At 37.9% G+C, this 15,097-nt stretch overlaps 2 protein-coding genes across 2 annotated transcripts; one reads left to right on the forward strand and one right to left on the reverse strand.

The window, feature by feature from the left end:
• The first annotated feature begins 779 nt into the window (after positions 1 to 779).
• Positions 780 to 6,181, forward strand: LOC139146951 (testis-specific serine/threonine-protein kinase 6-like). Its single transcript, XM_070717809.1, has 7 exons — positions 780 to 803; positions 3,589 to 3,673; positions 4,083 to 4,190; positions 4,570 to 4,723; positions 4,921 to 5,050; positions 5,353 to 5,466; positions 5,721 to 6,181. The coding sequence occupies exons 1-7, from the start codon at positions 780 to 782 to the stop codon at positions 6,165 to 6,167; spliced, it is 1,062 nt and encodes a 353-aa protein (XP_070573910.1). The 3' UTR covers positions 6,168 to 6,181.
• Positions 6,182 to 6,669: 488 nt separating this feature from the next.
• On the reverse strand, positions 6,670 to 14,365 carry LOC139148651 (uncharacterized). Its single transcript, XM_070720147.1, has 7 exons — positions 14,239 to 14,365; positions 11,643 to 11,816; positions 11,014 to 11,266; positions 10,526 to 10,674; positions 9,860 to 10,076; positions 8,510 to 8,667; positions 6,670 to 8,264 (listed from the first exon to the last, which is right to left on the reverse strand). Exons 2-7 carry the CDS (start codon positions 11,811 to 11,813, stop codon positions 8,019 to 8,021), a joined length of 1,194 nt encoding a protein of 397 aa, XP_070576248.1. The 5' UTR covers positions 11,814 to 11,816; positions 14,239 to 14,365; the 3' UTR covers positions 6,670 to 8,018.
• Positions 14,366 to 15,097: the final 732 nt, after the last annotated feature.

Here is a 15,097-nt window from a genome sequence, read left to right on the forward strand (position 1 = left end):
TCGTGGTATACCGTCGCTGGGAGTGATTTATTACCATTATATCATACCAGTATATTGAAATTCTGGCGTGTAACGTCAAAAAACAGATTTTTGCTCAAGCTGAGAGCTCGCGCGTATGCCAGCCGTGGTATATCGCCAATATACCACTTTTCGCGTCTCGACCAATCAGATAGCTGTATTTGCGGCATCAATATACTGGTATGATATAATATCTAATATTCCTCTGAAATATATTCCATCAAAATTCCTGAACTTCTTTTGAGTCAAAGGTTTCCAAACTTCGGGAAGGACTCGGCGAATGCTCTGACGCTGATAACGATGTGTTACCGAGTCACACCTTTACCAGTTTTGCTGCAGCATCAGTTGACGATGTAACTACACTAACAAAGCAGTCGTCCTCAAAATCATGTGACCAACATGCACGTGTTGCCATCGAACGATAACAGGCCTGAACTTGTTAATTTTCATCGTCTTGTAAAATGATGTACCGTTGGAGAACTGGCCATCCTTTGGATTGGTGAACTTAACATTATAACTCCTCTCCTTTCGTTCGGAATCTTAGTTTTATTCTCAAAGGGCTTCGTGTGTGATTGTGCCAGTCAGCTATGAAGCAATTCATAATTCTCCTTGCCAAGAATAGGTAAAATTCCGAAATCACTCGATAAGCCCCCTACTGATAAACTAATCCATCCATTTGTTACTTCCATGACTTGACTATTGTAACAGTCTGTCCTAAGGTATTACAAATGACCAACTAAATCGTCTGCAGTCTGTTCACAATGGCGCAGCACGTCTTGTCACAGGTACACGCAAATATGACCACTTCACTCCTGTTTAATTGATTTACACTGATTACCTGTGAAAGCTCGTATAATTTTCGAATCTTTTTGACCACTTTTAACATTGTCAGATGTGATGCACCTCTAACACGTATGTACTAACAAGAGATGAGATTTTCTGAGAAATTACGTGTAACTCCTCCTCGCTATTATTTTTATAAGCTTTTTCGGTATGTGAACCCGTTTGCCATGGAACGCACTACTTTCAGAAATGCGCTGTGCCAGAAATGTTACACCTTATAAAAGTAGTGTGAACACCTTTCTTTTTACCAAATTTACTCGTAATTGTGGTTTTTCAGTTTTTAGCTGTCTTTTTACGTATCTTTTCAAACTGTTGTCGCACTCAGACTTTTCTGGAGTGCGTCTCTTAAGAACTCAATATTATGAATACTCTCTCTCTCTCTCTCTCTCTCTCTCTCTCTCTCTCTCTCTCTCTCTCTCTCTCTATATATATATATATATAAGTATACAGGTGTCTTCATTGGATATTACAGTGCTCTATACAGAAAACAGAGCGTAATGAATCCGTGGCACTTTAGGCCAACCATATTTCCATGTGAAAATCACTGAAAGACATGGAAAGGCGTGTCCAAATTGCATTCTGTTTCTGATTTCGGGTCTAAGGAAATAACATTTTAAAGCAAATTTTACATAAATCACCATCAATTTGTGAAAACATTGGGAAATTGAAATTACGTAATTGCGCGATACATTTTGCGGCCAGGTATTTTTCTAGTTTGGCCAGACAAAACACTTGTAATCGGCTATAAATTGATGTTTGCGAGTGTTGAATAACAATATTGCGCGTGATGTAGCAACTTTAATCAGTGGCATATTAGGCCAACCGTATTTCTATATGGAAATCACAGAAAGACATAGAAAAGTAGGCCAATATTGTTACGGATTTCGGGCTAAAGGATATAACGGTTTAAAGTGATTTTTACAAAAATCGCTGCGAATTTGTGAACGAATTCGAAAATTATAATTACGCGAGGTGCGAGATACATTTTGCGGCCAGGCATTTTTGTAGTTTGGAAAAAGAAAACATTTTTGTGTGGAATCGGCTTTAAATTGATGTTTACGAGTTTCGAATATCAATCTTAAGCTTGCGCATGAAGTAGTTGCTGCTGTGCGATGTGTTCAGTCTTATGCGCGCAACAATATCGAATATTGCAATTTTATACAAATCCGTGGCATTTCCGGGCCAACCGAATTTTAATGTCGAAATCAAGGAAGCAATTCTGAAATATCGTCATATTTCTTTTTCGTGATTGTCGTTTTAGAGTTGGCATATCCAACTACGGATTTTACATGTAACACCACACCGTGCATTACGCGACCAGCTTATAAAGTTGATGATGATATTGGAGAACTAACGCGTATTGGCTCGAAATCGAATACACATGCATTGTTCGCATGAGCCTGCCTGCAGTATGTCGCTGCTTGGGAGGCAATATTTATTAACTATATATTTTTGTCAGCGTAGCTACCTTCGCATCGCATCACAGTGCTTGCGCTGTTAAAATCTCTGCCTCCCAGCGTTAGACGATAATTCTTTTCCAATTTATTTTGTTTTCATGAAGTTCAGACCACCTTAACAAAAAGTGAGGCCTAGACGATGTGTAGTTTAAATGCATTCGCACAAGGGATGGAGAAACGGGGTGGAGATAGGGCTTGAACTAAGGGGAGAGAGAGAGAGAGAGAGAGAGAGAGAGAGAGAGAGAGAGAGAGAGAGAGAGAGAGAGAAATAAAAAACAAACAAGAGAGCGATATGAAAACAAACAGAGGGGGAAGGGTAAAAAATTTCGTCAGCTAGGAGGTGAACGCAACACCGGAAACATACATACATACAGACATGCAAATGACATGCAAATGAGATGCAAATGAACTGATCACGAGTCAGGAGAAAGACTACTTTCTTATTCCCGTCCAATTTATGTAATTTTGTCACTGTAATATAAACAACACTGCATCTGAGTCTGCTTTATCCAACCTACAGCGGTAGACGCCGGAAAACCAAGGAGTATCGTGAGAATTGAATAAAGAAGGTAAACAACTAGATGCTTTTCTACGAATGTGATTCTAATGCCATGGTGTTACATACAACAGTTGATCGTTTGACCCGTGTCGTCTGCACACAAAAATGACGTATTCTATCTGTAAATAATACTGTCGTGGGTCACATGTCTAGATCACGTGATTGATATCAAAGAATTACTTTGTTCCAAAATCTGCACTTCGAATCATAAGTGCGTACGCGACATTAGAATACAACTCGAGATATGCCGTGTCGTCATCCGCGCGATAACCGGAGATCGAACTTTCTGCCAATCAGCGTCCTGCATTACTGTTCGATAGGCGTACGCACCGCAATGTTCCATACCGTGCTGTGTAAACAAACAAAGTGTCGTCTCAAGTACCACGGTGGGGTTACGTTTCGTCTCCAGGAAAACGTTCTTTCGTAAAAATTACGCGTTTTTAACTTTACTATCTCAACAATGTTATCAGCTCGAAAACGCCTTCGTATAGCTGCTGGGACATGCAGACATATCGTCCGGAACCTTTTCCGCCGCCAATCCTGTGCGTCAGGGATCCGGAAGACTGGTGAGCGGCCCGAACAAATGGTGAGTTTAACATCAGACTATTAGCATCCACAATGTTGTACATGTTATTGGATATGAGGTCAACCGAAATCTACCAAGTTCATTGACCTTAGAATAAAAAGTAATATTCCCTTTTGTCTTTTCAGACCGTTATTGAACATGCAACCAAGCAAAGTGAATGTGTCGGCAAGGAGTTCTATTTCGATTCCTTGAAAATTTCTTCTCAGAAAGGTATGTTGATTTCTAGTTGTTTTTTACAATTCTATTTTTCTTCCATGTTTTCGCAAGAATTTCACTATTTTTATTTTCCGAGGCTCATTATTTAAAATCATTTGATAAAGTGCAGCAAGCGAAATGTTTGTAGCAATGTCATACTTACGTTGGGAAAACATCGAGTTCTGTGCACTACAAATTACCGGTTTACAATGATTTACGCCTGAAATACAACGTAAGTTACACCGCAGGAAGATATCAACAATGTCAAGAACAAACTCTCATTGATCATCTGTTATTTGTGAATTTTGCGTATTTAAAGTATATATTTTATTTATTAAGACAGAATGACTGTTAAACTCCCCGTGCTTGTTTCTTTAAACGGAATGGTCACATTTACGATGGCTTTCCCTTGTTTTACCGACAGTCTCACCGACGTCAACTAATGGAAAACTAACAACTGACCATGACATGGCTAACGTCGTTAAAAACATACGACAATCTTTCTCTGACGACGAGTTCGCATCTTTGCTCGGTAAGCAACACTTTCAGATTCTGGCATAAGTGTGTAATTAGTGAATGTTGTGTATGTATTCGTGATTGTGTATATTAGAGTGCATAAGTGAGTGTATATATGTGTGTATGAGATTTTAAGTTGCGCAACAAATAAGTCATCACACTCGCCTTTATTAGACAATATTTATATGCATTGATTCAATCCTATAGATCCATTGACCTTTGATCTAATAGTATACTGAGAAAAGTATCATAACCAAAATAACGGGGGAAAGTAACGTAGATTTCTGCCCAGTGTTTTCGTTGCACACATGAAAACATACTTTGTGATATGTTGTTGTATCAGCGTGTTTCTTGAGGTTGGAACTATGGACATTATCTACGTTTTACTCTTGTAGGTTTGCCATTCATCGATCGACGTTCGTTGAAATTTGGTGAAGTTGTTGACGAAGGTCCACTCTGCAAAGTTCACATCGTAACCCGTAGCAACGATGAGATGAGTGTAAGAGTAATGGACCGCAAATTGCTTGAACATGAGGGCGCAATTCTAGGGTAGGCATACGTAGTTTACTGTTTTCTCATCGATTTAAAATTCCCTTTGATATTCAGAGGAATGTAAAGAAAGGCATGACATAATGTGAATCTAACAAGTGTATAAATTAATACCGAATCGCACACAACCTTTAATCATTCACATATAGACATGCACTATTTATTTGTGTATTAATGCTTTATCTGTGATATTACAGTGTACTGCCCGGTTGCGACAGCTTCCCTGTCTTGCATGGTATCACCTCATTGGACGATAACAACTATGGTATCGTCCAGGATATGACGTATGGAGAAGACATGGAGATGATGAGATTCAACGGTGACCTGGTAAGATTCAACTCAATTTTCACAGTGAACTCAACCTAGATGGAAAATGTTAGATTTTTCCGAGAGTAAAGTGTTAAAAAATTTCATTCTCAGATAAATTTGTTCACCATAAGAGACGATAGTGACGGAAGACGTGGAATTAATAATTGCACCACCACTACCAAAACCGTCATGATCATGATCATCATCATGATCATCATCATGATCATGATCATCATCATTTTCATCATCATCATCATCATCATCATCATCATCATCATCGTCGTCATCATCATCATCATCATCTTTTTCCATGACTACAGGAGCAGTTCTCTTTGGACCAAAAACTCCAGTTGGCCTCACAGTTGTGTGCTGCAGTGGCTCATATGCACAGTGTCGGCATCGTTCACCAGAATATCTGTCCTCAAAGTATCATTGTAAGTCAGTTCCTAAATTTATTTTAGGTCACCTGGAATGCAAATGTTAAAACATTTCTGGTATAAAGTATTTGCTTTCACTCTGTGCTTTTTTAGTGTTGCGCCTTTGTCTGCTGTCTTCCTCATGTTTTAAGCGACGATACTCGTTTTCGTAGTGTCAACATATTCATCCAAAAAGTTTAATTTTTCACAAGTTTAATTTATGTTGACTGAAGGTTACCTTTAACATGAATTTGATTATCTTTGTTTAATAGATCAACAAGAAGACCTTGAAAGTCAGTCTTAGAGACTTTACCAACGCGGAAAAGCTATATGACGCCGGTAAAAGTCGTGGATTGGGAGAGTTACCGTACATGGCTCCCGAAGCAATCCTGGACAGAGGCGAAACATCATTCAAGGAGGACATATGGAGCCTCGGTTTGGTCCTGGCGTTGTTGTTCACCGGTCGTAAACCATACAATTCTGAACTGTTCGGCTTGGAGGATTTCATGGATCTCCACATTGCAAACCAAAACAGACCACGATACGCTCAGAAAAGACCAACCAGTGTTGATTTGAAACGCTATCAGGGACAGGGAACACTGATTGAACAAGTCGGAATGCTGATAAATCTATCAGTTTGTTCAACACCTGAGCTCAGACCATCAGCAAAGTATCTCTCAGCCGCTTTTACAATGTTTCAAAGCGCAGCAGAAGCATAGCATACATCACTGTATGTTTCTTTTATTAATTTGTTTATTTTTTTCATTTAATTTTTGATGTCAGACAAATCACTGTGACCTGACACCATGTATTGAGACAAATGTAGCAATAAACCTTACATTAATAGTTGTCTGTATCGTGCACCATGTTGAAGTGTATGGAGAGAGTTTACGTTAGCAGAGAGTTGTATCGGCCAATAATGAAAGTGTCCTTGTAGCGTTTCTTATGACATCTACATTACGTTTAAAACATGAACAACAGCACAACACTTATGTTCGTTGAATTTTATTGGTCATCAACAACAACAACAACATGACTAATAAACATAAAAAACAATACAAACAACAACAACAACAACAACAACCAGATTTCTGGGGTCCTTGTGGTTGGCTATGTAAAGTTCGATGTTATTCAACAACTGAATTCTAAGCCGGACTTCAGTTGTAGAATCTGAAAATTCTATGACGCAATGGATCCCTGACGAACACACTCAAGAACACGTTATTTTGACTCCTTTAATTTTCGGCGAAATTGCATACAGATGCAGATACAGTACAGACAGTTTACAGATAAGGAAACGGTTTGAATAAACAAAACAAAATTACACAGCAGATAAATTTGTGGGTGAATGAACGAAATTACATGGTCAAATAAAACAAACTCAATGTAGAGGAATTAAATTACAAACAATATTCTACACGCACAGATTTTCGTAACTTTCACCGAATATCATTCATTGTGTCACCTTCATCGAGAAAATCCTCTTCTGGATTGGGAATTTGCTATCTACGATACGATACTGAAGTTTCCCGACGGCCATACTGGTACATAAATGCCACGTCATCGTACAGAAGAAGCAACGTCTATTTACCTGCACACTTTGAGAAGGAGTTTTGATAAACGGAAAAGAACATTTACCTCGGATTGTGACATTTTCGATAGCCAGTTGTGCAAGAACAGCAAAAAGCTGAAACCGTGACCCAATAAATCGTGCGCAACGGAGATGATTGAACCCGGAGCAAGCAAAACCAGGGCTAATTTGAATATTCAGCTCAACACCTGCACGAAAGCTAAACGCCTCATGTATTAAGAATACGCAACCATACGCTACATTAAAATCTACACAAAGGGACTTGCAAGCACACCACTTGTCAATTCGTACTCGGTGCTCTGTTCTGGCAAAGCTATAGTATTCGTAGTTAGTTTTAATACAATTAAGGGAGAGGAATAGGAAACAGTTCTCGTTGTCTGGAACAGAAAGTGAAGAAAATAGAAAATATTTTCAAAAGTTACAGGTATCATCCCTCTAAACTATTCTAGATTTCGGGAGGAGGCAACTCTTCTGCTTCCTTATGCTACATGTAACTAATAACCAATGCTTTACAAGCCTCCCTATGGCATTCAAGTTTGAAAACTACAACAGTTAAGGAGTTTCCACAGCTTCACTGTTAAAGAAAACAAACTAAAACACAATTACTCAGCCATGGAAACCTCTGTCTGGGGTAATCATTGTCGCAGTTCAACGTCAGATTTGTTGACTGCAGCAGTTATTTCTGTTAAGATAGAATGCACCCAAGGGACAAATATTCAGACTCTAAAACTGTATGCACTTTTTCGTTCGATATTCAGAATCTCAATTTTGATTACAATACTATGCTGATATATTATTGTGGTATGTCCAATTTCCGATAACGTATAATTATTTGTGCATAATAATAGAAATTGAAAGAACCATGCATGCAATAGAATACACATTTAGTTTTCTTTTCAGAGAAAACGTCTGTTGTGGAAAAAAGGAAGATCTTCCGAATGTCCGCAGTACCATTTTGCGATTCCTTGAAGACAGGTCTCTATACATCTTTCTTGACTTCGATCGGTTTTACTTCATGGTTTGTATGTATGGACTTTACACCAAAGTTATAATGAATGACGTCACTATCTGGATATGGTTGCCAAAAACCTGGAAGTTTCCTTTCACGACAGATAACCTCATTCTTGTCGTTCTGTGTTACTTCAAACTCATTAATTTCACTTCCCGCCTTGAAGACAACAGCGAAATCAAAGCCGTATACCGTTATCCTTGCGTTTTTCAGTATCTATGACATAAAGACATAACGTTTAGGAACCAAAGCCGTGCAACAAATACTGTGTATGATGAATATTAATCGTACGTTGTCCTTTTTTTCGCACTTCTATCTTTGCAATATTACACACTGTGAATGTACGACCACTCAAATGTCATACGGGTGCCTGGTTGAGCGTTAACTTTTATCTAACCCAAAATTCAAATTGGCAGATATGATATTTTCTTTATTGCATACTTTGATACAGATCAACTTACCAAGTCATCTTTCTGATGAATGAGAGCGTTACAAAACAACAATATTCGCCGACTGTCTTCATCGAGAGGTCTCTCAGGGTTTCTTTGACCAAGGGAGGTGATGACTCGATGTACATGCTCAAAACTTATCGCCGGTTTGCAGTCTTCGACATGTGACACTGAACATAAAAGATATGTTGGTAGATTGTAAATTTCGTGTCAAATTACTGGTCCTTTAATGCCAATCGATAGAGGTTAATTCAAATACTACCTCGAGGGCCACTTATGTCCTTGTAAAATTACTAAGCGTATACCGGTATATATGTACCTCTTGTAAGAGTGTATTATCTTCAACTTCAGATTCGTGGTATGCGGTTTACCCAAGTTTTCCCGTGACAGAATTGACTAAGGGAGTATTCATTTTGGGGAGAGGCGGCGAGTTAATTTTTACAAAATGGTTAAGGGGCAGATTTTACAGTAGACAGTGTGAGGGGTTTACGTTTTACCAAAGACATTTATGGAGCTATATCATCGCTAAAGTAGAACCGAAAATTCAAACAAAAATCGAATAAAATATGGTTTATTCTGCATGCAGACTGGGATCAATATAAATAAGATTCTATCAGCAACATGCAGTGCTGGTTGTAATGGCAAACAAACTAGCACAAATCCCGGCTATAACAAAAAACCCCAGTTTGACAGATGTCAAGTGGACTACACAGTATGTCTCTCTATCTGTAGCTTACAACTAGTTTTTCAGCATTTTTTGCTCTGGGTATCAACTTTAGTTCCTTGCTCAACCTCCAACAGCAGAATGGAATGACAAGTGTTTAGCTTCTCAACAAAGGCAATATGTGTATAGGTAGCATTGTTATTGTTCAAATTGCACTTAAGTCCAGACTTGAATTTATTTGTCAACAATAACAATGGTCGTGCCAGACATGGGAGGCTATGGTTACCATCAATACACTGAATATTTTAGGATTCTACGAGGAGTTGAACAAGAAACTTGAGTTAACTACACAAAGCAAAATTCTGCAAAAATAGCCAAAAGTTGCAGATACAGTGTCGACAGTGCAAAGTTATTTGGTTGAAGTGTTACGATTCAGCGCGATCTTGACGGAGCATCACAGCTACATCACAATTGTTTATTTACAAATCAAACCAAATCAATGATTTTGACCGGAGGGTCACAGTTTACAATTGATGAATTGAGGGTATCATATTTTACAATGAATACTGTAAGGGGCCTCAACTTTACAATGCCCCTCTCCTTAACTAATGAAACTCCTTAATCAGCATCGAAAATATATCCATGATTGTGAAGAGAACGGCAGGGTCACTATGTCTTCAAGGTGTTGGATGCCTTACCTTTATTTGCGTCGACAGAAGTTTGATTGTCCATGTGTTCAAATGCAACGACATCCTCATGAGTTTTGGGGACAGTATTTGTGTCGTCTATTGACTCAACGCACAAAGGTTCGTGTTTGTCGTTTACAGTGATTTCAAACTTATTTACTTCAGTTCCAGATTTGAAAACGACGAGGAGATTTTCACCATACACAGAAATTCTTGCGTTCTCCCATACCTTGTTTCAGTTAAAAGAAACACATAGATTAAACTTTCCGCAGACGACGGCGTTCAAATATTATCGAAATATTCGATTGCATTAAATGCCATGAACCTTATGGCAATAAGCAAAATGGTTTCCTGTAATTGTCGCCGAGAAAGAAAAGCACTCATCCGCGCACTAGTCGCAAGGTAACTCCTGCTTTTGAATATATCAGTGCACAGGTAATAAAGACAATGAGTTCTGAAAGGTAAATTTTTATAAATATTGACGATTTCTTTTTCTAATGAAAAATTAGAGTTCAATAACATACATCATGCATTTCTCCTTACTCACAATATTTTGGACTGTACAATTAAAGTATTTACCTAGAACTTGGCCGCAGTGCAAATTCAGACAGACTTGACGTCTCTCTGTGAATTAAGTTGAAAACACACTCGTGACAGTATGCCATTCAATATACTCACAGTCAATGGTTTCTCTTTCAGCAAGGTAAGACAGTATCTCAAGCAAGTCTCGTCAATCACGTGATGACTACTCGACATCAATAATTCAATCAATACGTCCAGGACTTGCTCGGCAGTTATCAACGAATTACAGTCGACGTACTTCACATCTGTCAGAAAAAAAACTTACGTTGTGAAAACAGTTCAAATCGTCAAGATAGATGTTCTTTGTTCGTCACTGCTACATTACTCCTTGCCTGCAATCACTTACAGTAAAAATATCCTTATCCACAACAATTTTTGATGATAATGGTGTTTGGTTTTACAGAATTTGTTCAAAAATATCAGCTGTATTTGTTGTACTTGTGCTTTTTTCGACAACAATGATGAAGTCAGAGGTTTTGTTTGTCTTGATTGGTGGGAGGTACTAGTTACGTACGTATGGTGGTATGTGCGTACTAGGCCATTGTCTGTAAATGTTTACGTATCACGCGAATCTCTAATCTCACCTTGAAGTTCCCCACTTCTCTCTTCCGTCGTGATTCTATTTCTCCTTTCTTGAGCTTGTTCAGTAGGGTCATCTCGCGCAGAATCAGTAGCATGATGTATGGTGGTTTCGTATCTTGAAGAATTAACTTGTTCAGATGAAAATGGGAAGCCATCGTGGTCGATACTAACTTCAAATCTATAGAATCCACAACCAGATGAGAGTACAACTGTCATGAATCTCTCTCGTACAGCGATGACGGCGTCCTTCCATATCTGGTCAATAAAGAGTAGTTCGCTAGTTCGTAGATTTTCATCATAACACAATGAACTGGTTCGCTGTTTTTGTTGTTGGTATAGCGACCGTTGGTCGTGATGACAAATTAAGTCGCTTCGGAGACTGACAATACAACGATATGAAAGTCTGAACATGCTACACATAGTTTCATTGAAGCAGTTCACCGCGCCTCATCTTCCTTGTCCTTTTTACAGACAAGTCAAATTTATTCAGTTAATTTGAGGCACTTCAATGACATTATATATATTTAAATTAACGAACAAATATTTGTTATTTTTGAACATTGAAGAAATATTGCGGTTTATTATTATATTTTGTATTAAGATTCGATCAATCAAAATCAAATCCTCTCACCTCATTTGGTTTTCTGACCAATAATCGTTTACAATATCGCATACATTGCAATTCATCTCCAAGGAGTTTTCTCTGGGAAGACTCTATATCCTGGATGGCATCGCTGATATCTTTTAATGTGATACCATTTCTTTCATCACATTTCTTCTCATAATTCACGTAAGGATTCATAACCTGCAATTGTGGAAGAAGACAACCAATACACGTTCTTTCAGATTTCAGTTTGCCGATATGAAATGCCGAAATACACGTAGTGTAATCACAGCCTTATCCACACCAACAATCATGGCGAAGGTATGGTGTTTAGAGGCCTTTTATGTAACCATATGCTCCAACTTGTTTTTTTCTTGACAAAAAAAAGTAATTAGTCATTACGTGCAACGATCTCACCTTTTCCCCCCACAATTTTTTTATATTGTTGTTCCCAATGAAGTATTGAAATATTACGCTTTCAAGCACGATCAACTGTGTACAAAATGTCATGTTATTGTTGACCAATGACTTCTTGTCCGCATCAAAATTGAACTGTCAAAAATGACACTGGTAAATTTACACATACAGGTTGTATTGGTAGCTTGAACGCTGAAAAGGGCCAGGAGAAAACACTGTTACAGGCAAGGCAAAAATTGTGAGCCTTATGTAAATTTAAATCTGCGTACCTTTCTAGGTTTTACAGGGAAATTTAGTGAAACTCAAGAACATCAGGTAAACTTCGAGGTTGTGGGGGAGGATGAACAGAAATTAAATATGATCACTTATTTGTGGTATCTCAACAATTGTTGATGAACTTAACCATGGATCGATTAAGTGACATGAATGTTTGATTATCACATCACGGTAAGATATACTATTTTCAACAAACTTCAATATCTCATCTGTGCACCATGGAAAAACGGATAATTTCAAAACACCTTCGTCACTAAATTATATTTTTCAGGATACTAAAATTAGTGAGTATAGTGAGTTGTCTGTAGTCGTTCTGAGTGCCAACTATAATATTTCAGCTGATAAAACTGTTAGATTATTTTATCACTGCCTCTATGTTACAAATGTCTCTATTACCTAAGGTTAATTATTATCGACAAAGCACTTAGTTGATGGCTGGCCTATCGATAGAAATACTGGGAACTGCTTCTTTTTTGATCTGGTCAAAGTTCGTAACCGTGGCAACAACATTTGTAACGTCACAAGATTTCGCATATCAGGTTTCTTTTTTTAAATTTATCAAAAATTCTTATCTATTACAACGTGCATTTGTAATGTGAAACTGTGTGTAGTTTATATTTACGGAGTCGTGTTATTCAGTAACTAATATAACAATTAATGACAGATAAGGGTGATGATCAAGTTTTCAAGCGGTTATACCGCAATACAGCACCACAGCCGACAACTGCAGTTGATGAAATCGTTTATCAATTCTGAATCTATTTTCAAAGGGACAAAATCACTCTTTTCATTTTGAGATATCACGAAAACATGGAATACTTGCACAAAGCCACTCTCCAGTGTACAAAATGACGACGGGACGTGACTGCAAAAGTGTCAAAAATTACTCCTTTGCTGAATGCGAACAGATGGTGTCGTTTGTGACCTATAGACTAAATGACTTTTCCTATTCCGACTTGTTTTCCTTTGACAAATAAACATTGCCTTATAAGGAGAAGCTGATATCCTTATTTATATACAGGCACCGCCAATAAGGATTCCATTCCCTTTTCATGAAATCTATACTTTCTATCGGCCATCATCAGCGTTGATGTTCACAATATCAAGCATATCCCTCCTGTGTGGAACACAATTATTGGCTCATGTCTACCGGCTATAATCGATTTACATGTGGTATAATCTTTAAACATTTATTTTAATATAATATTTTAGTATAAATATGTGTATGAAGTCATGATGCGAGTAGAAAATACATGCAATTGGCATTCGTCATTCACTTCATTGCATATCGTTAAGTGAAATTTTAATCATGGGCCCTCCTTAAACATGTTTCGAAGCCCTCTATTTCAATATTTGTTCCCGTTGCTTCCACCTTGGCTAAAACATTCAATTCCATAAGTATCAAAGAGTTGACTAGAAACCTTCGGCAGTTTGAATATTATTTCGGCGCATATATTTTCTAGTTACAACATCGAAACTACAGGTGAGTAGTCTGCTTGTATCTGTTATTCAAAACATGTCTTGTACTGCAGTTTTTCCTGAGCCAATGAAGATTAATTAACAACAATAACATGTCATATGGATGTTGAATATTTGTCTAACTTTTACCCACGAAAGAAACTCCGAATACAACACATGTTGATTTAATATCTAAGGTGTGCTAAACACAGGGCCATCAACACTTGAAATGTAAGAAGTGTTAAAATTAAACACGAAATCAGCTCATGTCGAGTCTCCGTAAAAAAATATTCAAATTTCTGTTCAAAAATATCGATGATAAAACGACATAGGAGTAAATTTCTCTGTCAAGCATTCGTCATGTCGCTTTGACTTGGCAAATCGCAAACGTCTTTACAACACGGCACTGTTTGTCCTGAGAGTCAATATTGCACATTTCCTTTTGCATAAAATTAGTAATTAAAACTCTTACCTTCAATTTACTTTCAGTTTATGTCGAAATAGCAGAGATACTACTTATTTGTGTAAACCTCACGTCTGGATTTGACGAGGATACATTCGATCCGCCATGTACAGGTATTTGCAGATTTGACATATCTTACCCTTTCCCACAGAAACCGATTATACTAGGATCAGAACCCAATTAATCTATTAATAACATATTCATGTCAGATTATGACAATGTATTACGTGTGTCGTGCATTGAAGTATAACAAGCAGCATTTGAAATACAAGATACGGGACCACTACTTATCTGAACTGTATCAGGTCTATTGGAGTGAACTCTCGTGTATTTGATAACCACAAAAGTACAACCAGCGGGAAGCGATACTATGAAGCTGTTCGTGTGAAAAGCTGTTTGCATGTGGTTCGGTGAGGGGAAGGCATTATTTTATTCCGTCAGTGGATGGGGAAGAGGGTATCTCAATAATGCCAGAGGACGGGAAAATTTTCCTTTTACTTTTATTAAGGCGCGCTTTTGTGACCGGAAAAATAGGTGTTGGCGGAGGGGAACTTTAGTTGTGGCAAGAGGGAACTGGGGAGTTTCTGTGGTTGGGAGAGGGACACTTGGAAGTTTTGGTTGTGGAAAGGGCAAAGGGAATCTTTTTTTGGTGTGTGGGGAACTTTTCAAATCATAACGGGAGGGCAGTTGGGAGCAGCTTTTAGATTTCTCTCCGAAATGCTATTTTGCTCAAAATTATTTTAAATGCTGTAATACGCTTTAAAACACTGAAAACACCTTTGGTTACAATTTTTTGAAAAAGGCTGGTTGGCTTCCCCTGAATCAGTATGTTTTGCTAGTTGACAGCTGTAATTTGCCAACAAACACC

This window comes from Ptychodera flava, chromosome 13 (assembly GCF_041260155.1).
Source record: "Ptychodera flava strain L36383 chromosome 13, AS_Pfla_20210202, whole genome shotgun sequence".
Lineage (NCBI taxonomy): Eukaryota > Metazoa > Hemichordata > Enteropneusta > Ptychoderidae > Ptychodera > Ptychodera flava.